The sequence below is a fragment of the Equus asinus genome, chromosome 8 (assembly GCF_041296235.1).
Source record: "Equus asinus isolate D_3611 breed Donkey chromosome 8, EquAss-T2T_v2, whole genome shotgun sequence".
Lineage (NCBI taxonomy): Eukaryota > Metazoa > Chordata > Mammalia > Perissodactyla > Equidae > Equus > Equus asinus.
In genome coordinates this window covers 36,860,978-36,883,126 of record NC_091797.1, presented here as the reverse complement: position 1 = coordinate 36,883,126, position 22,149 = coordinate 36,860,978, and the positions used below count along the sequence as shown (strand labels likewise).

General features: G+C 35.3%; 1 protein-coding gene and 1 pseudogene across 1 annotated transcript; one reads left to right on the top strand and one right to left on the bottom strand.

The window, feature by feature from the left end:
• The first annotated feature begins 1,759 nt into the window (after positions 1-1,759).
• Positions 1,760-2,722, top strand: LOC106843482 (putative olfactory receptor 2B8). Its single transcript, XM_014860514.3, has one exon. It carries the CDS (start codon positions 1,760-1,762, stop codon positions 2,720-2,722), a length of 963 nt encoding a protein of 320 aa, XP_014716000.2.
• A 6,256-nt stretch (positions 2,723-8,978) lies between these two features.
• Positions 8,979-9,916, bottom strand: LOC106843481 (olfactory receptor 2G3-like; annotated as a pseudogene).
• Between the last annotated feature and the right edge of the window lie 12,233 nt (positions 9,917-22,149).

Sequence of the window (22,149 nt, the reverse complement as noted above, 5' to 3'; positions counted from 1 at the left end):
GTGATCTTTTGAAATTGTACCTTTAGTAACTGCTCACTTTATGAACTTAATTTTAATAGAATTTCTTAATAATTGAATCTCAAGATAGTAATTATGTGTAAATTATGTCAGAATGTTTTATTCTTCCTACTATTTACACTTTTTATTTAATTTTATCACTTCATTGTGCTAGCTAGGAAACCAGCTCGCTGTCCTTTCCAGGGCACAGCCTGTTTTGCCTAATATGCTTTGCCATCTTTCATTTCAGACAAAAGAGCCACCTTGAATTCAGGCATGCGGATAGTTGGAGATGACAGATTTTATATCTTTACTAGCTAATATCTAATGTTCTAAATAAACTATGTTACAAAGTGAATGTTTAACAATTCACACACTATAAGTTTATTCATTAATCCTTGTGGCTATATACAATAGTGTTTAAAAGCACAGAATTTTTTCCAGGTCAGAGACCAGGAGTCTGATAGCTGCACTGCCATTTACTACCTATGTAATCAGAGGCAAGTGATTTAACCTTTCTGAAATTTAGTGCCCTTTCTGTAGAATGGACATGAGTAGTGAATTTGTGAGGATTAAATGAGATGCTCTACATAAAGTGCTTAAAAAAGCTCTTCACTCATAGAATCACTTCATGAAGGATGATTGTTTTTATTGTTATTTTAATAGTGATACTTATATGTACGTGATGCATTGTACATAGTTCAGTTTTAATAAGATATTCTTACTTAAATGATGCATTTGTTTTCTACATAAGGAAAATGAAGCATACAGTGTGTGTGTATATATAAATGATCACATCCAGGACTCACACCAGGGAATTTCTGTAATATTCTTCATCGTTCTTTTCATTTTGCTACATAAAATCCATTGTGTAAGCATATTTTCCAGAAGACAGATTACATGATAATTAAGTTTCATTACATGAAAGCCTGTTTTGAGATTTTTTTGGTATACTTCATACATGGCTAAATTGTGGGGAGAGTGAGACCATCCATGGAAACCACAAACTTTTAAAAAATCATGTTATTTGATATAATTGTATATTCTCTGATATAAATATAAATGTGTTTTTGACATAAGAGAAATAAGTGAAAACTTTGGGGCTATGAGTCTTAGCTATGTTAACTCTTGCAAATTATCCCTTGGATAAATATCATAGTAAATCTATTCCGTGAGTGTACTGCCTTTGGCACTAGGAGTTTTACTCATATTAACTTAATTAGAATAAGCAGAAAGGAGAAATACAGTAAGCAGAGAGAAGAATTTACTTTCTTTAACTGTTAATATCTTTCAAAGGTCATCTTTTTAATCTGCTATAATAGAAATGCATTAAAAAGTAGCAAGAAAACAAATTGAATTGAAGGGAATGAAGTTAGAACACACGAGTAGATTAGAGATTTAATGAAGCTCCAATAAAGTTTCAGTTTCTCTCAATCTTAACGGATCCAACACCTTCTTTTTGTAACAAATCTTTTGTAATAAGTCTTTACTATCTTTACTTTTATAACCTCTATTTAGTAAACTCTGAGTTTACTAAATGAAAGTCATAGATCAAAATATGGTTGTTAAAATAGAGAGAGTTGTTAATTCTCACTTTTCTTGCTGAAGGAATAAAAGGAAATATATTAATGATTTGTTTCAGCATCCCCTATCCAGTTCCTAGGTTGCATACAGGTATGTGAACCAGGAGAAGTTCTAAGCACAGGATAATCGGGCTCCCAAAATTCGGACTGTGGTGTTCCCTGCAAGTAGTGTCACAGCAATGAGAAGATTCAATAACACCTTTCATCACTTCAATGGCTTTGTTCTATTGGGCTTCTCTGAATGGCCCAGACTAGAAATGGTTCTTTTTGTAGTCATCTCCATCTTCTATATATTGACCCTCTTTGGGAATTCAGCCATAATTATCTTGTCGCGCCTTGATCTCAGACTCCATACCCCCATGTATTTCTTTTTGGCTAATCTCTCTTTTTTGGACCTCTGCTGTACTACCTCCACTGTCCCCCAGATGCTGGTAAATATACAGAGCCACAAAAGAAACATAAGCTACATAGGATGTGTAGCTCAATTTTTTATCTTCCTTGGTTTAGGATCCACTGAATGTGTACTTCTCTCAGTAATGGCCTTTGATCGTTATGTAGCTATCTGCCAGCCTCTCCAATACACAGTTATCATGCATTCTTGGCTATGCCAACAACTGGCAACAGTGGCTTGGGTAACAGGTTTCAGCAACTCCTTGGTGCAAACAGTGTTGACTTTCTTATTACCTCGTTGTGGTCAATATCAGGTGGAGAATTTTTTCTGTGAAGTACCTGCCATGCTTCAATTATCATGTGTTGATACATGGATTAATGAAGTGGAGATGTATGCAGCTGTGGTGGTCATAAAAGTTATCCCAGTTGGATTGATTCTATTTTCTTACATTAACATTGTCAGAGCAGTAGTAAGGATCCAATCTTCTGAGGGTCGCAAGAAGGCCTTCAACACATGTGGGTCTCATCTGCTGGTGGTCATTATGTTCTATGGCTCAGCCATTAGTGGTTATGCATATATGGCACCCAAGAGCAACTCAGCCAAATTGAAGGGCAAGCTTCTTGCACTCTTCTATGGACTTCTAACTCCAATGCTCAACCCTCTTATCTACACCTTGAGAAATAAGGATGTTAAGGGAGCAGTAAAGAAGCTACTGGGGAGAGAACAAGAGCAAGGGTGGAACATGTCTTAGGTGAATGTAGTCCTCTTACAATTCAAATTCCAGACTCTCAGACTGCCTATGGCCAACTGCCATCACTCCTCTCACTCTCAAATAATAATGGCTTGTTGTTACTATTATTATCCATGTATTTCACAGGAAGTAAAATTTTGATTATTCTCCCCCAAAATAATGAAACAGAGCTCTAAAAATAGATAATATTCATAGATTTTAGTAAAATAATTGTATTTTTGTTACTATGTGGTTTTTTCTAATGAAGTTTTAAAATTAATAGCCAAATATGATTTCCTATCACATGGCCCATTAAAACTTATGATTCAGGGAATAATCTTGAGACTTGTTTGGAAGTCTTAAAGCAGAAAGATAACTGCTTAAAATGACTAAATTGTTACAAAATTAGCAGAATGCACTTATAGATAAGAAGAAACTTCATTTTTTCCTTTCATATTCCTTTTTTTTTTATGTTGTCAATGCAGCTGTTGTACATCTAAACTAATTTTAACCAATATTAGGATGGGGCATCCTCAGGGAGCCAAGAGCATGCTGTGGAAATCTACACTGTTCTGGAGAAAAAGAAGTGCACATATAGAAAGCTCTGTGCAATGTCTCTGACTATTATCCAGTCCTGCCAGCAGCCTCTTTTAGCATATTTCTTTAACTCTGCACCTCATCCTATGTAAGTTTTTCCTTATGGCCAATATATAAAGAACTTTTATGTTTCTCAAGTAACAGCCTTTAATATAAAAACATCTTGTGGTCCAATCAGTATATATTTTATTATTGGTGCTCAATCATCTTTATCAGCATTATAATATCTATTTTCAGCAGGCCAAATGGAAAAGTAGAAATTTTTCTTTGAATGGAAAGGCAAGAAATCATATAGCTTCTGTCCACAGGATAGACATCTTCAATATCATGTTTTACAGATTCCACATTTTATGTAATGGCTGCTGGATGAAAAGCCTACCTCTAGGCAAAAGTATCTGGGCTTGGCACAATTAAGAGTCTCTTGCATGTACTGTGAAAATAGCCAAATATATGAAAGGACGTTCCTACCAGCAATGCATCTCATTAAATTATAACCATTGTTTTCTTACCTTCTTGTGAAAATTATGGTGTTTACATTGGGAAAAGAGGAGAAAAAATAGACTGAATAGTCATCTGAGTGAATTTACAGCAGAAAAACGGGAGAAAACATCTACACTCAAAGATTGTAATGCAATAGGTCATTTTAGTAATAGTGATATATAACTTGTCCTTTCCAAATATATTTGAGCAGTGGACATATAGTTCTTTTCTCCCAAAGAATATGAGCTGCTTGAAGATGTGATAAAATGTCTATCATCTTTTTTTTTTCTCAAAGATTTGTGTTTTAAGAGCAGTTTTAGGTTCACAGTAAACTGAGAGAAAGGTACAGAGATATCCCTTATAGCCCAGCCCGCACATATGCATAGCCAGCTCCGTTATAAACCTCTCACAATGTTAATAATAAAGGCGAATAGAAATTACCAAATATTCATCAATAGTAAAATAGATTAATAAAATGTAGTATATTCATAATCTAGAACACTATACAGCCCTGAAATGAAGTACTGCTACATGCAATGCCCTGGATAAATCTCACAAACAGGTTGAATGAAAAGAGCATGTATGACATGACTCAATCTGTGCAAAGTTCAAAAACAGGTAAAACAAATTTTGTTTTCAAACATTGGGTGGTGATTACCTTTAGGGAGGAAATAGTGAACGAATGGGCATGAGGGGTCTCCGAAGACTGGGTAATAGTCTAGTTTTTCATTTGGGAAGTGGTTGCATGTATTCTTGTTTTCACTTTGTCATAATTCAATTATGTTTAGTGTTTTCTTCTTTAGGCATATTATACTTTATAAAACTATTAAAAATTCATGTCAAATAGTATAAGCTGATTACTTAAATAATATTTAATGTCTAACTCAGAGACGGTTCTCCAGAGTGACTATAAATCAATAAATTAATGTTGAATCTTTTTTGTGAATTTTTAGAGATGTAAATAATTTTGTTATTATGACGAATCTTTCACTATTTAAAAGGAGGAAATTTTCAATTTCCCTTTCAGATGTAAAAGGGAAATATGCCATGATAGTTCCAATATTGACTATTCAGAAAATAACTGATTTTTTACTTTGAAAAATTAAACATTTTTTTCTAAAATAAATATACATTTCTACGTTAAAATTTTACATATATTCATCATTAAATTAGTTTACATTTTCAGAACTGGTTCCCAATCATTACTGTGGAAACCAAGTTTGGAGTGAGATATTTTCTTGAATATTCTTCACAGTCATGCCTTAGATGGCTCTATTTTAAGCACTGCAAGTCAAAGTCTGTATTTTATGGTCATTTGTATTGCCCATCACCTAGTAGAATAATCAGTTATTTAAAATTGTTTGGGGACTTATGAACTAATGGGTGGTTCATTTAGACGACTTCAATTTATTGGTGCCAACATTTGGTTTGTCATTCTCAAAATGCATTGGCATTCGATAATCCATTTTTCAAGTGCTGATTCTTCAGCTCATTAGTGCTACCCGAGACAAATTATCTTTCCTCATGCTTAATGTGGGAATAATAGAAGTCATGAACTAAAATAAATTTTATAGCATGTAGTCAATTTAATTAAATGATAGCTTTCCTAGTATTATTGTTATAATTATTCATATGGTCAACCTATTGAATGCTTATTAAATGTTATAAATAATGATGATATATTTATTCATTCCTTAATAAAGTAAAATAAAAACTTCCTTAACGAAAAGTGTCTCTTGCCGCTTTGTCTCCTCTCTGTCTCCCACTCTGTATGTCTCTCTGTGTAAGTATATATATGGAATAGAATGATGCTATTTATACAGACACTTCACAAAAAATAATACTTAAATGACCAATCAGTCTTTCAAAGAATATTGCATATATTGTCTTCAGAATACACACTGTTGAATCATGTATTTGACAAATATTTGAAGCAATTATTATGTAACAAATACTTACTAAGGTAATACTGATACTATGGTAGAACAGATGGATAAAGTCATTACTGTCATGATAGAAAGATAAGCTGACACTCATTTATACTAACATTCAGCCTCCTCCGAAGTCAGTTCTGACTTCTATAAGGTGACCAAATCATGGAAATTAGACCTGTACCAAGTCAGCTTTACTTTCCAAGTGAGCCAGCATAGACAGAAGACAAGGTTGTACAACTCTCATCAAACTACAAATTTCAGAGAAAAAGCAAGGCCTTAAAAACTTCCCAGTGCCTCTCATTACTGATATTTCTCTTTTTTTACTGCTTTTTATTTAAATTATGGTTCAGTCAAGATTCATAGAGTAAGAAAGTCCATTCTAGGTATTTCAGGGAATGAATTAGGCATTTACAAAATTATCAAAAGTGCTGGAATAAATAAAACTGGGAGATAACTACTCAGTTTCTGAGGGCCTGAGATTGGCTCCTGCCCTTAAAAGTCAGGACCTAAAGAAAACTGCTCCTGACCACACCTCCTTTGAAATCTGAAATGAGTAATCACAAGATGAGGCAAATCTCCAGAACACACCTGTTGTCACTACCAGTTAGAAAGAGGCTCTACCTCACTTCTCCCTTCCAGACCCTTGGAGGCAAGAGCATATTGGAAAATTTAGTTCTCAGGCTTTCAAGAAGTGCTAGTTGTTTCTATATTAATGTTATAATATTATTATTCCTTATCACTGATTATGTACTCAGTCCAACTTATCAATTGTTTTTTCTATCATGCTTTTGGTGTTGTATATTCAAAATCTTTGTTTACTTGTCTTTAATCAACTCTTGAAGAGCACCCTTAGGTTTTCCTCAAACATTTTTATGGTTTTAGCTTTAATATGTAACCCATTTTAAGTTAATTTTTGTGTGTGGTAAAGGGAAGGATCTGAGATCAACGTTTTTGATGGGAAAATTCACATATTGAAAAGACTATTACTTCTCTATTGAATTATCTTGACATATTTTTCAAAAATCAATTGATTATAAATGTTTATTGCTGGACTCTAAATTCTGTTCCCTTGATCTGTAAGCATAATATTAAGACAACACTACATTGTCTTAATTACCATATCTTTGTAGTAAGCTTGGAAATCAGGAAGTGCAAGTCCATTAACTTTGTTTTAAATAAAGAACGGATGCAACTCAACAACAGAAAAATGAACAACACGCCAAAAGAATGGGCAGGTGAAAGGAACAGACATTTTTACAAAGAAGATATGCAGATGGCCAACAGGCACATGAAAATATGTTAAACATCAGTAATTATTAAGGAAATGGAAATCAAAACTACAATGAGATACCACCTCACACCCATCAGAATGGCTATAATTAACAAGACAAGAAATAATACGTATTGGAGAGGATGTGGAGAAAAGGGAACTCTCATACACTGCTGATGTCAATGCAAACTGGTGCAGCCACTATGGAAAACAATATGGAGATTTCTCAAAAAGTTAAATATAGAAATACCATATGATCCAGCTATTTTACAACTAAGTATTTATCCAAAGAACATGAAATCAATAATTCAAAAAAAGTTATTCAGTCCCATGTTCATCACAGAAAATTAGATAAGTAAATGTGATAGAATGTGATTTAAAGTAGAAACTGAAGTATTCATATATATTAAAAACAATAAAAACATATAGTTAAGTATCATTAGATCTCTCCAGAGGTCTCATTGATGAGAAATCTTAGTGTTATTGGGATTCCCTTTTGAATTTTGTAAGGCATTCTCCTTTTTCAGTGTTTATATTCCTAACATCATGACATTGGTTTACATCAGTTTTCCCTTAAAAGATTACCTTGTTTAAGGTTTAGGAAATATTAAATCTTGATTTATACCACTATAGAAACTCTCATTTTCCTGAATGAATTTGTCCAATTTGCAGTGGCATGTTTTTTCTGTCTGCTTTACTTAGCCTATTTAGAATCTTGAAGGAATATTGATTTCAAATTCTTTAATCATTTAAAAGTTTTAGCAACCCAATCAAAGAAGTCTGAGTGTGAGAAGCTAGGGATTCAGTATCCTTTTATTTTAAGACTCTCCTTAAGCATACAATTTTATTTTAAAGCCAAAAACACCTGAAGGAGAGTGTGGCTTATTAAGATTACCTTTGGTATACAAATTCCATTTTTTGAGACACTGACAATTATTATGCCTGCAATGGATATTTATTTAACAGTTCAGAGTGTTTGGAGGAGAAAGAGAGTTCTGTCCTTTAGAGCTAGGAACACTCATACTGGTGCAAACACAAAATGCACCAAGAGGATTCCAACAAAATCAGAAAAACTAAAAACCTCTCAATCTTTCATTGACAGCGTCAGAAAATACAATTGCTAGAAATATTAGAATCCTCCAACAAACATGCACACACACACACACATCCACGCATACACATGTCCACACAAACTCATCAAATAAATTAGATTCAAACACCCTGTCACTTTTCATCTGTAAGGGACTGGATTCCTAAGAACTGTCACGTAACAGAAATTGCTTAATAATCCAAGCGTAAAAATCAAAACTGAATATCCACTACTACTGGGACCTGTGTGGACACAACTGGCTCTGGACAATCAAAATATCAATGAAAATCTAACTTGACAAAGAATCAGACATAGAACATAAGAACCAAAAAAAGCTCAACCATGAGACTTACCCGAGCAGCCAAGGGAGGAGGGTGAGTTGCAAAGTAAAGGAGTCCAGTGCAGGTGAGGTGAACTTTCAGGCTGCATGTTTCTGTTGGTCCAAAGCTGGTGTCCAGATGGGCAATATTTCAGGGAACCTCCAGGTATAAACTACTAAAGATTAACTCAAAGACAGCTAGCTAATTAGTGGCACATTGTTCATTTATACAAGACAGATAAAGCAATAGATTAACTTCATTTAATGCAGCAAAGCCAAGATTTATATAAGAGAAAGGGCAAAGAGGGAAAAAAAATAGCTGCAGAGGTTTTGGAAACAATAAGTCATGTTTGTACTTTATCGGGTCAACTGATTGGCTGATGGATAACAAATGTCTGTATAGACAGGTTATTTTGATTATATTAAGAGGGGAGATGAAAGAAAGCAATTTCAGTTGCTTATGGATTCTTTAAAAGTCTTGTGAGTTTGATTTTGCAGCATATGTGTCAGATGTCTCTGAATAATGCCTCCTGGTGTCTGTCCTTTAGCACTTCCACCTTAGTTAAGTTTTACCTCATTAGAATTTCTCACTCTACTGTGCTCTGATCTTTTCATACCTCCCTCTTCAAAGCCCGCTTTACATCTTTGTTTCTCAGTGTGTAAATGAGAGGGTTGAGTGTAGGAGCTACAACAGTATACAAAAGAGTTATGAACTTTCCTTGACTAGGGGCATAGGAACTGTTGGGCTGGATGTAGACAGGTGTGATGGTCCCATAGAAGACAGAAACTACCAACAGGTGGGACCTTCAAGGGCCAAGGGCTTTACACAAGGCTTGAGTTGACCTGATCCTCATTACTGCTTGGACAGTGCACCCATATGAGATTAAGATGAGTGTCAGAGAGAGGAGGAATAGTACCAAGGACGCCATGAAGAGCTGCACCTCGTCGGCGTGAATGTCTACATAAGCCAGTTGACCATGGCAGGTACTTCACAGATGAAGTGGTAAGTCCTATGGTTTCCACAAGGGGCAGCTGAAGGATGATAGTGCCCTAAATTAGGCTGTTGCCTACTCCACTCAACCATGCCATTCCTGCAAGAGACTGACAAAGTCAAGATTGCGTAACTGTGGCATAATGGAGTAGTCAGAAAACAGCAGCATAACAATCAAATAGCATGACAGCTAGGAGAACACATTCAGCAGACCCCAGTTCCAGGGAAACATAGGGTTGAATGCGACAACCCATGGGAGTCATTGTCTTTGCTGAACTGTGGAGACTCCACCACAGCTGGGGAACAATGCTGGTGGTAAAGCAGATTTCAATGAAGGAGAGGCTGGTAAAAAAAATAATACAAGTGTGTGTGAAGCATGGGATCCAGACAGGAAATCAAGATGATTGCTGTGTTGCCTACCAGTGTCAAGAGGTAGGAGATTGACACAAGCACAAAAGAGGATCTTATCAAGCTGCAGCTGGTCAGAGAAGCCAACCATATGAAATCACCCGCCAAATTCTCATTAATTATCATCATCACCCTACTCATACAAAGGAGAGACACACATATGAAAATATAGATGTCAGATAGTAAGAATAAATTAAAATCAGAAATACAGTTGAGAGAAATTGTCCCTGAAGATGGAGTATGAGGGTGTGTGTCATAGCGGAAGGAGGTGGGGGAAAGAAACAGCTATATGTCTCCAGGAGTAAAGTAAAACTATGCTGTACCTACAGAGAACTGTTAAAACACATGGTGACATAAAATAGACCATACAAGAAGTGATTAATAATTAATTATTGCTCAGTTCTTTCAAATTGTTTCATTTTGTTCTAGAAATCCACCATCTTTTTTTCTCAAAAGCATCTTGTGAGATTATAAGTAAAAGAAAAAAAGGGAGATATTGTTCAATCAACTTCCCTTTAGCCATTCTATCAGTTGTCCATAGTAAAAGTAGCAAGTAAGCAAACAAACATGCAAAGAATATGGATTTTATGGAGAGTAATCATGAAATTTCTGGGACCCAAACTGAGGAGTACACAGGAAACCTTTCTCTCACTTATCACTTTGGAGAATCCTGAAACTGGACTCAGTTCATTACATCAAACCTAAAAACAAACTGAAAGCAGACATTATATACAAATATGGGAAAATGATGTACATCATATACACAAATGGCAATGAAGGATTAAGAATAAAGACATTTTCATATGCAGCTGAAATTAAGTTAATAATCCTTCTTGAATAGGTTAAACTTAACTAAGTTTGGGAACAAAATAACAAAATTATGAATTATTAAAAAATAGAGAATGAAACTTAGGGAAGAATGAGTAAAAATATGTTAAACGTTCTAATTTCTTCTCTCAGTTTATAGAAAAAAATGTTTATAAGGGCTCATTATAGTTTGTGAGTAACTCTTAGTAAACATATATGAAGGCTATTTAATGCGTACACCACGAGAAGGAAACAAAGAATCATAAAATTTGGCAAAACTCATGAAAGGAAAGAGAAAAATGAAGGAAAGTGTGTTGAATAAAAAAGATAAAAATAAAAACCAATTAGTAGTGAGGTCACCAAAATAGTGGAATAATTAGCTCCAAGTGCTTATTCTGCCACAGAAACATCAAAAAGCAAGCAGAAACTATCAGAATCAATGTTATCAGAACTCTAGAAAACAGTCAAAGATTGACAACAACAAAATAAATGCTGAACCAAGAAAAAGGCAACTTACAAAAGCTAGGAAAGTTTTGTGATGTCTTTACTTGTCCTTGTTTCACCCACTCTTGGACACAGAAGTTATCTTAAAGTGTTGGATGATGGAGTCTCCCATATGGTACCCTGGTCCCTGATACTGGAGGGAGAAGAGTAGACCTTCGCAAATTATAGTGTCTGTTTTAACCTGTCTGGGAGTTACATGAAGGACTGATGCAACATGCTCATCTTTGTTTCACCTAACTCAGAAAACAGGTTGGAAAAATGGCTTGTATTGCTCATAAATGTGGCAAGGCAAACTAACAAACTGCAGATGTCTGTGGCAAAAGATTACTCATTGAGACATATGATAGATTGCCTAAAGCCCAGGAGCAAAAGTTGGAGGATAATCTTTGGAAAATTAGGATGGTCAAAAGCATCCATGTATATGGATATAGTGGACTAAATGTTTGGGTTCTTCCAAAACTTAAATGTTGATATCCTAATTCCCAATGTGATGGTATTAGGACATGGGCCCACTGGGAGGTAATTAGTACTTGAGGGCAGAACCCTCATGTATGAGATTAGTGCCCTTATAAAAGGGACTCCAAAGAACTCTCTTGATCTATTTTTACTGCATGAGAACATAAGAAGTCAGCTCTCTGCAAACTAGAAGAGGAGTTTCCCCAGAACCCAACCATTCTGCCACTCAGATCTTAGACTTCCAGACTCCAGAATTGTTAGAGAGAAATTTTAGTGTTAAGCCACCCAGTCTATGATAATTTTTTTAAACATCTCAAACTGACTAAGAAAATGGAGGAATTTAGAAAGCCAAGCAGATGCTCAGGCCAAGGCATACAGTCAGAGAAGACTGGAGAACACCATAATCTGTTACATTGGACTGATCCCTCAACTCAGTGCAAGCCTGGCTAAATGTTGAAGGAGTGTTTCAGCACAGAGCCAGTCTGCAAGTACTGGGAGAAGTGTTTTTTTCTAATAATTTTTTTTTGTGTGTGTGTGTGTGTGCATGTGTGTGTGTAAGATTAGCCCTGAGCTAACATCTACTGCCAATGCTCCTCTTTTTGCTGAGGAAGACTGGCCCTGAGTTAACATCCATGCCCATCTATTTTATGTGGGATGCCTGCCACAGCTCAGCCTGACAAGTGGGGCGTAGGTTTACACCCAGGATCCAAACCAGGGAACCCTTGGCTGCCAAAGTGAAACTTGCAAACTTAACCACTGTGCCACCAGGCTGGCCCCTTTTTTCCTTTTTTTGATTTTGTTGTTGTTTTAGTTTCTGGCATTCAAGGAAATCTCTCTTAAAAGATTAACTATATGTGAGCTAAAAGAACAGAGACTTTAGTGACCACACATAACAAGGACTATATTCTTTCCAAAAATAGTTTAGAAAAGTACCTAAATAAAAGGTCTATGATAGCCTTCAACAGTAACAAAAAACCAACCTACCTGGGTAAGGGGTAGAATCTGATTTTTAGAATTATAATATTAAAATATCAAATTTTCAGCAAAAAAATCACAAGGCATACAAAGACACAGCAAAATATGGCCCATTCAATGGAACAAAATAAGTAGAAATTGTCCCTGAGGAAATCCAGACATCAGACTTTCTAGACAAAGACTTTAAAGTAAATGTCTTAAATATGTTCACAGAGCTAAAGGAAAACATGGACAAACAACTAAAGAAAACCAGAAAAACATGTATGAACAAAATGGGACATCATCAAAACATTGAAATAGTAGTTTTCTAACATCTTTCTTCCAAAGAAGACTGATTTTGATGATTGCCCATGAATGAGAGTATCTTTGAGGAAATATGAGAATCCAGCAGAAAACTTCTGACATAGTGTTGGAGCAAAAAATTCCAAGGTTGGATGCATTAAAGAGGGTAAGAAAATAGTTTCATTTTACCTATATCACCTCTCTCTGAAGAAAACACAACTTAGTGCCAAGAAAGACCTTCTTGGCTTGAGATTTCTCACAAGAAGGAAAATGAGAGCATTTGAGTGAACACCCAGCTGCCTCAACTGTGCAGGATGCTGCTAAAGAAAAGCACTTCATTCTCACCCCGTTCAGAATACTGAGGTGGGTTGCATGGCAGGGGAGTGCGGAGCAGTTGGGAGAATAGCCACCAGGGCTCTTGAAGGGCATCAAAGAGATGTGGATCTTACTAATCACATCTTGGACTCCATCAGGAAGCCTGCCCATGATTCACTGTGGATGACTTACTTATGGATCTCTCTACTAGCCCATGGGTACCCCAAATGCTCCCTGTGCCTCACTCATACAACTTTCTACCCAGTGTGCAGCTTCCCCTGCACCCTGGGAGTCAATACATGTGAGCCTTTGCAGACAGCTAGTGACCATAGTGGAAAGCCAGCTGGACTCTGCAAGATTGGGAAAAAGCATACAAACTTGAGCATTCAGCAACACCCTAGGGAAAGCAAACAGAGAATGTCAGCACTCAGCCTGGATTTGTAGGATCAAGAGAAGGCATAGAAACTCAAGAATCCCTCTCCACAGGAGGCAACTAGAAGTATGGAGCTGGTATATCTACAGCAAAGGTCTAAGAAAGTGTCAGAATCCCTAACAGGGCTGATAAAAGGCATTTCTCTCCAAAATCCAGCCAGTAAGGACTGGAGGGGATGAATGCTCCTTCAAATGCAAGGCAGCAATACAAGACTTCAAATAACATGAAAAATAAAATATATATATATATGACACCATCAAAACAACACAATAATCTTTCAGTAACCGACCCTGAAAAAAATGTAAGTCTGTTATTTGCCTGATAAAGAATTCAAAATAGTTTTAATGAAGTTCAGTGAGCTACAAGAAAATACAGACAGCCAATCAACAAAATAAGGGAAACAATACATGAACAAAAGAAGAAGTTTAACAGAGAGATAGAAATCATAAAATAGAGTCAAACAAATTTTATAGGTGAAGAATATAACGATTGAAATGAAAAATACAGGTGAGAGCATCAATAAGAGACTAGATTAAGCAGGAGAAAGAATCTGTGAAGTAGGGGACAGGTTTTTTGAAATTATCCAATCAAGAGGAGAACAAAGAAAAAAATGAAAAAAATGAAGAAAGTCTATGTGAACTATGGGATATCATTAAGAAAAACAATCTATGCATTATTGGAGTCCCAGAAAGATAAAAGAGTGAGAGGCAGAAAGATCATTTAAAGTAATAATGGCTGAAAGATTCCCAAATCTGGGGAGAGATTTGGTCATCCAAATTCATGAAGCTCATAGGTTCTCTCCAAATTTCAAATCAAAAAGATCTTCTCCAAGATACACTATAATAAAACTGTCATGTCAAATACAAAGGGAGAATTTTAAAAACAAAAAGAGAAAAGAGAATTCCTCACAAACAAGGGAATCCCCATAAGGCTATCAGCAGATTTCTCCTAGAAACCTTGCAGGCTGGGAAAAAGAGTGGAATGATATATTCAAAGAGCTGAAAGAAAGTTAAAAAACTCCCAACCAAGAATACTTTACCTGGCAAAGTTGCCATTCAGAGATTAAGGAGAGACAATGACTTTCCCAGACAAACAAAAATTTAGGATGTTCATCACACTAGAGCTTCCTTACAAGAAATGCTGAAATACAGTTCTTCAAGCTGAAATGAAAGGATGTTAATTAATATCATGAAAACATGTGACATACTGGTAAAGGTAAGTATATGGTCAGATTCAGAATATTCTAATACTGTGATATGGTGGTATGTCAATCACTTAACTCTAGTATCAAAGTTAAAGTACAAAAGTATTAAAAATAACTATAGTTACAATAATTTGTTAATGGATACACAATATAAAAAGATATAAATTGGGACATTGAATAAATAAAAAGTGGAAGGGGAAAAAAAGGGTAGAACTTTTGTATGTAATCCAAGTTAAGTCATCAACTTAAAATGGACCTTTATAAGATGTTTTAGTAAACCTCATGGTAAATGCAAAAACCAACAGTAGATACACAAAAGTTAAAGAGAAAGGAACCCAATTATAACTCTATAGAAAATCATCATTCACAAAGGAAGATAGCAAGAGAGTAAGAAAGCAAAAGAAGAACTACAAAGGAGCCAGAAAACAATAACTCAGGTGGTAGTAGTAAGTCCCTACCTTTCACTAATTACTTTAGATGCAAACGGATTAAATTCTCCAATCAAAAGGCATACAGTAACTGCATGGATAAAAAGACCCAACACCAAGTATATGCTACCTAGAAGAAACTCACTTCAGCTCTAAGGACAGACATAGGCTGAAAGTGAAGGGATGGAAAATGTATTCCATGCAAATGGGAACTAAAAGACAGCAGGGGTAGCAATATTTATTATCAGACAAAATAGACTTTAAGTAAAAAACTGTAACAGGAGAAAAATGAGGTCCATATATAATGATAAAGGGGTAAATGTTATTATATACCATCTTGGTGATGTTATATCATCAAGAGGATACAACAATTAAACATTTATACACTTACTATTGGAACTTCTAGATACATTAAGCAAATACCAACCGATATGAAGAGAGAAATAGACAACAAAACAATAATAGTAGGGGGCTTCAATACCAAATTTTCAACAATGGGTAGATGGTCCAAACAGAAATCCATAAGGAAACACTGGATACGAACTATACTTTAGACCAAAGGGATATTTCTACTGATTCCATATGGGATTATTATGGAAAGTTAACTCAACTCTATGATGCTCCTGTAAAGAGAAGTTATACACACTGTGAGAAAGACCAAACATCTAACTATCACTACATTACATTAAATGGGTCAAATAAATTAGAGGAAAGATTCTACTGATTCTGACCAAAGTTGACCTCTACCCTAAGAGTGAATAGTATCTGTTATGGAAAATTCTGCAAAGAGAATAATAAAAGACTACCTTAGCACATCAAATGAATCCATGAAACAAAAAAGTATTCCAAAGCATCACATGTCAAAATCCTTATAATCCTCAACTTTTCATTCTTCTTTCCTATTTACCACAAACATATTTTAAGGCTAGAGATAATGAGATAATTCCAAGGGACTGAGCTCAAAATAGGATTTGCAGAGGCTTCCTGCACACCCATAAAAATGATTATGTCTACCTCATTCCTGGAAAGAGGTGTCAAAGTCTTCATCTCATGTACCCTCTGGGGAGGAATCTGAGAGAATGACTCAGTTTAATAAAAGAGAGTGTTAGGATTGGTTAACTAACTATGCTGTAAGCATAGGAGGAGAGAGTGATAGTGTGTGGGCCAGGTATTCTTTCCTTTTCAGTGTCATATTCCAAAGACAGCATGGGGTTAGAGAGCTTCAATTTTTTCCACACTAGCTTTGGCAGGAAAATAAACTTAACAGGATGACAGAATTTCTAAACGCCTTTCAACAGAGCTGTAGTGAATTAATGGACTTCCATGCTTTTGGATATGGCAGGCTGTGGCTGGGTACTTGTCCACAAATGCTTACCCGGAAAATATTGTCATGATCCGTTGGGGCTATAACAAGCAATGTCACAAAATAAATATATACTGGTTAATTAGTAATGTGAATTACGTATTTTTTTTACAATTAGTATTATGCTTTTTCATTGAAAACTATAAAATGTAATACACTTTAAAAATTGTATTATCAGAAAGATTTCAATGCATAATTAGATGAATGAATGTTAATTGACTCTACTGCAGCATAAAAATCAACATTGATAAAACTACTTATCAATGAATGCAGCAAAGCAGTTGGAGGGAAAAAAGACAATGAGAGTACATTTCTTAGCCAGATGTCTCTTAATTAGGCACCTTTGTACAATGCACAAGCATATTCAGCAGCTCTGAGAATGTGCCATTATTTTCTTCTCTCATCCTTTTGCTTTCTGCCTTCTGTCCTTCAACAAAAATTTCCCATATTAATTCAACCTGCTACTGATCATTTTCCTGAGCATTCCTTCAGTACTAAGAGAAATCACTTAATATCATATAAATTAATGTACTTATTTTAGAAAGGCCTAATCAGCATATTGGTTCTTTGGTGCTGACTTATGGGGAGATGTAACTTCCTGTATCAAGAATAGAATGTACGCACAATCGTAGTAGTTTTCTCAATTAAATTGAACCACCTGCTTGAGAGGTTGCTACCCAGTTTCTAAGGGTTAAGTTCTGGGCCATACAATGAAAAATCCCAACATGCCAATCCCTCTTAAAAAATACAAGTTTATATTTCTCAAAGTCCAATTTTTCTGGAATATAGGCTCCTTCTATCTTTCTGTTCTGATATCTGATAGCTTTGGCACTTGTCCTTGTTGTGAAAGCTACAGATTAGCTCTTCAGTCAGCATCTCATTGAGTTCCAGTTCAGCTGGCTGGATGGAGCATGGTCAAAAAAGACATTTTCCTTCCCTTTAAGAAAACTTCTGGATAACTCAACGCACTTCAGTTTACATTTATAGGATATAATGAGTCGTAGAATACAGCTAGCTGCAAGAGAAGCTGAGAAACATGTCCTTCAACTGACTACATTTGACACAGTATATAAATTAAGTATTCTGTTACTAAGGAGATGGAGAATGCTGGAGAAGATAACTGTATTGTCCAGTACTGATGACCTAATAAAAGTCCCTTGGCTCTACATCTGATTCAGAGAATGATAATAGTAAGAACTACATTTTAATAATATTCAAGCAATCAGATTCTAATCCAGCAGTACTGAAAGCAAAAAGTGTCAACCACAATATATAAGATTGGAACAATAAGTTATTTATGTGGAATTCCAAAGAGGATATTGTGCATATTTCATTTAAGGGGGCTGCAATAAGGGGAATTTTCTATCCAAATGACACCTTCCTCTTCTCTATTCTTTCTCTTTTGCCTTTACATCATTACAGTAATAGATATTCAGCATCTTACCAACCTTTTTATATCATATAAATAATAAGCATTCAGCATCTTATAGTTTTTTCACTATCCTAATATATACATATGACTGTCCATTTTATTGTGATTACTTTTGATAGCAGCAAGTAGGTACTTTCCCAAACTAACATGTAACTAGATTATTATGATTTATTGAATCTTTTATGATAATCAGAATAAATATTAACACCCTCAGTATAATATGAATGAAAGTTATGTATATAGTTTTCATAGTAATATTTCATGAGTGTTTTGGTTAATTCAAACAAAAAATTAAAAGGTGAATTATCATATAGTGTGTGCTAGAAGTTACTAATAATATAGGTTATTCATTATATTTAACTTTTGATTTATTTGTCTTTTACATTTACTTCTTTTACTCTGTTAGCATTCACCAACAAATGGAGACAGACCTGTCCATGACAATTCCTGAGAGACAGAAGCAAACTGTTTCCTGACACTCTCCAGTGAGAATAAAACATGTCTCCTGGGGGAGGGAGGTAGGATAAGGATGCAGAATGAGAACTGAAATATAACATATTCATAATCCATTGTTTTTCAAGAAAGAGGAAAGCTAAATATACCATCATGTAATCAGCACAGCCTTGGATACTTCTGTTTGTGCGTGTGTGTGTTTGTGTGTGCATGTGGAGCTGAGGGCATTGCTGGGAGGGACATAATGCTCACTCATTAGATACACGATCTTCCTGAGATCAGATGCAATGCTGACTACAACAGAAGCTACTCAGTGCGCGGTCTTAGAGGTGAGGATTGGGCAGATTTACGTCCTCCGAATTTGGGGAGGTTATAACAAGGGGATGCAGAGAAAATCAGGGAGTGGCTCATCAGAAGCAATAACTGTCTACTTTTTTCCTCAGATGTTGATGACTAAAGGTAGGTGACATAAGTGATGTCTTAAGAAATGAAAGTTATGGAAGACAGTGGATTAAAGTGTGAAAATGGATAATCAATACCCGAAGCACTTTTCAGTTCTGGCCGCTATTTTAATCAATTATTTTCTCATTCTCTGAAGAGTATAACAACTTATCAATTTGCCAGTATCCCAGCCAAAAAATTGCTGTAAGTTGTTCCAAATTAATTATTTCACAGGAAATATATATGCCTCTTATTGTTGGGGAAGGGAAATACTTAGATTTTCCTGTACATGCTAATCCAATCAAATGATAATATAGTTTCTGCTCGGTTATATGAAGGTAGCATATTTTTACTATTAGGTCCTCAGTGAGGTGAATATGGGAAATTGTGGAAAGCAATGGGTAACCATCTCTACAAACTTTAATGGCCAATTTACATAAATTGTACCTGCAATTAAAGCATTTTAGAAATAACAATTTCCTAATAAAAATTATTTATATTATTGAGTGTGTCCTGTGTGCCAGGCACTGTGCTAAGTGCTTTAGACAGAATATTTAATGATGTATATATAACATGCCTTCCTTTGGCTGATAGGAAATAGAGAAACAATTCGTTATGAAAACAGAGATTAATAAGGGACTGAGTGAGTCAAGGAACATTTCTAATTATGTGGGGCTGACCCAAAATGAATCACTTGTACTGCATTATTTCCAAAGCTGACTTTATAGAGTGTGCTTGTCTTGGATCCTGGGGCTGAGTAAGGTGGCACACGAAGCCAAGCTATTGAGCAATGAAAATTATCTTATCTCCTTCTCCTGTTTCTTTCATATATCCAGTTGTTACTGAAAGTCCATCTCACGATTTAAACCTTCAAAATCTTGCCGATGTTCAATGGCCACTTAATCTTATACTACGTTGAATAGGAACCTATGATATAATTTATCATTGGGCATGAAACCCCTTTGTCTTTCGATCATACTGCAGTGCCTATTTGCTTGATTACTGACTCTTAATATGGGTTATTTTTATAGACTGATAATAGTAGAGAATATTCCATGCAATATCCTATGAGTTCATTAACATGAGGCTTTAAGGGGCGAGATGTTTTGATGCTGATAAATTGTTTTAATGACTGTTCCTTATTTTTATTCATCGTTTCCCTCTACAATGTTTGCATTTTTAACTCAAATGAACTCAGCAGGAAAGATAGGAAGAGTTTGTCATCATTACAAGGAAATGATAGATCAGAAACTTTATGTCAAGAAAATGTATCAGGTGAAAAACAGAACAGCATCCATGCCAAATTGTTCTTCTGCCTGTGATGCTCCTTTGTGCAGACACCTGACCCCTGCCTTGACCATCTCACTCTCTTTCCTTTGGCAATAACTAAAAATAATTCTTTTTATGTACATAAAACTGACCTCTACTACATACATCTCAGGATCCTCAGATTAAGGTCAACAGAGAGTAAATCCTGAAAACAATAAAAAATTTTTAAAAAATAAGATTTTGCCTAGTTCAGTATTATTCCAAGTGATACTTGGATACTCCAAGTGATAGGCAGAGAGAAGAGAATGTGACTACATTTGTTTGTGTTCTCACCTCCAGTGAGTCCTATATGATTTAGCATTTATTTCTAAATGGAGTACCATTATTTGCCAGTTTAAATATTTAGAAGCACTTACAGATCGTCACTACATCTGATATCCTATTTTTCCAGTTATTTCTGAGCTTTGTGAAGTTTTAAAATGTACTTATCATGAGATGACTTTTTTATTCATCCTGTTTAAAAATATCAAATGATTAGCAGCACACATTAGCCCTTGTGCAGTCAGCCCTCACTGTATGCCATCCACAAGGAGGTTTCTCCCATTCTCGACAATCCCTGACTCCCATCCCCAGCACACGCGTCTGCATTTGCTGTCTATAGTCTAAATGGGACAAGGGTATTTATGATGGGTAATCTTCACAATGTCAGTACTTAAGAAGGAGTCGGATATGCTCCTTTTTCTGTTGGGATTTCCCCCTTGGTTTCTCCATCTGTGTCAGTGAGGAAACTGCAGTTCCTCCCCAATACAGGGAGATATAGTGGATAAGATACATATTTGTGTATTTAACTGAAAAATGGAATGACAACTCTCCATATCCAGAGTTTTCTCTGTAACTGCATAGTCTGTTATTGAGGAGTCAGGATACATAAGAATATCCTCTTTTGGGTTAAAAATAAGACGATAAGTAAGGCACTGTCTCTGTTTGCTTTGCCTTAGCCTTAACTGTGTTAACATGGGAAATGAATGCATGAGAAATATAGATATTAAATTTAATTACAATGCAAGGAAAATGTTTATAAATACTTTAATGTAACTGTAAATGCATTCTAATACAGTAATGTGTAAGCAAATTTTCTTATCATCACGGGCCCTGTTATGATGCAAATTTGCTATTTCATATTTAACAGAGTTTGAATCAGTTCACTTGTTTTCTCTCCTTAACTTGTGGGGACTTTTGCACAACTCAGTGATACCCAAATTAGAGATTAAAAAGATCTGTAATACACAACTATTTTTTCCTAGTACATAACATTCAAGTGGCATTTTTAAGTTTGTGTGTATGTACTTTTTACTTTTCCTCTCCACCATGGCAGATGATTAGAAAAACAGAAATGGAGATCAAGATAATGAACAGGAAGAATGACTAGGGACTATGATATAAAACTCTCACAAGAGGGAGTAAATATGAAGGTAAATCTATTGTGACAGCACATAAGCATACTGGCACTGCTATTACTAATACTTAGTGTTTAATCACTTTCCTAAGTACTTTTAAAGGAATTAACTCACTTAATCCTCATAGCAACCCCATTAGGAAGGTACTACTATCGTGTCTTTTTATAAATGGGAAACTGAGGAATAGACAGTTTAAGAAAATGTTAACTTTAGCTGACTGCAACTAGGATTTGAACCCAAATAGAATATCTCCAGAATAGTTGTAATCACTATGCTGCTGAGTATGAATTTGAAGGTGTGTGTTTCTGTCTGTGGATGTACAAGTGAATGCGTATCTGAAGAAATGAACATTTTTGTACATTTGTTTTGTGAATGCATCTAATACATTTGCCTGTTCATAATAATTTGGAAGCTCAAAAAGCATACTTTTTTAAAATATATACTGGCAACAAATGTAAATGTGGCGTAAACAATGATGAGTTATAGCTTTCCTTCACTACATAAGTTCCATTTGAGAAGAATTTTTTCTCATTGTTGAAC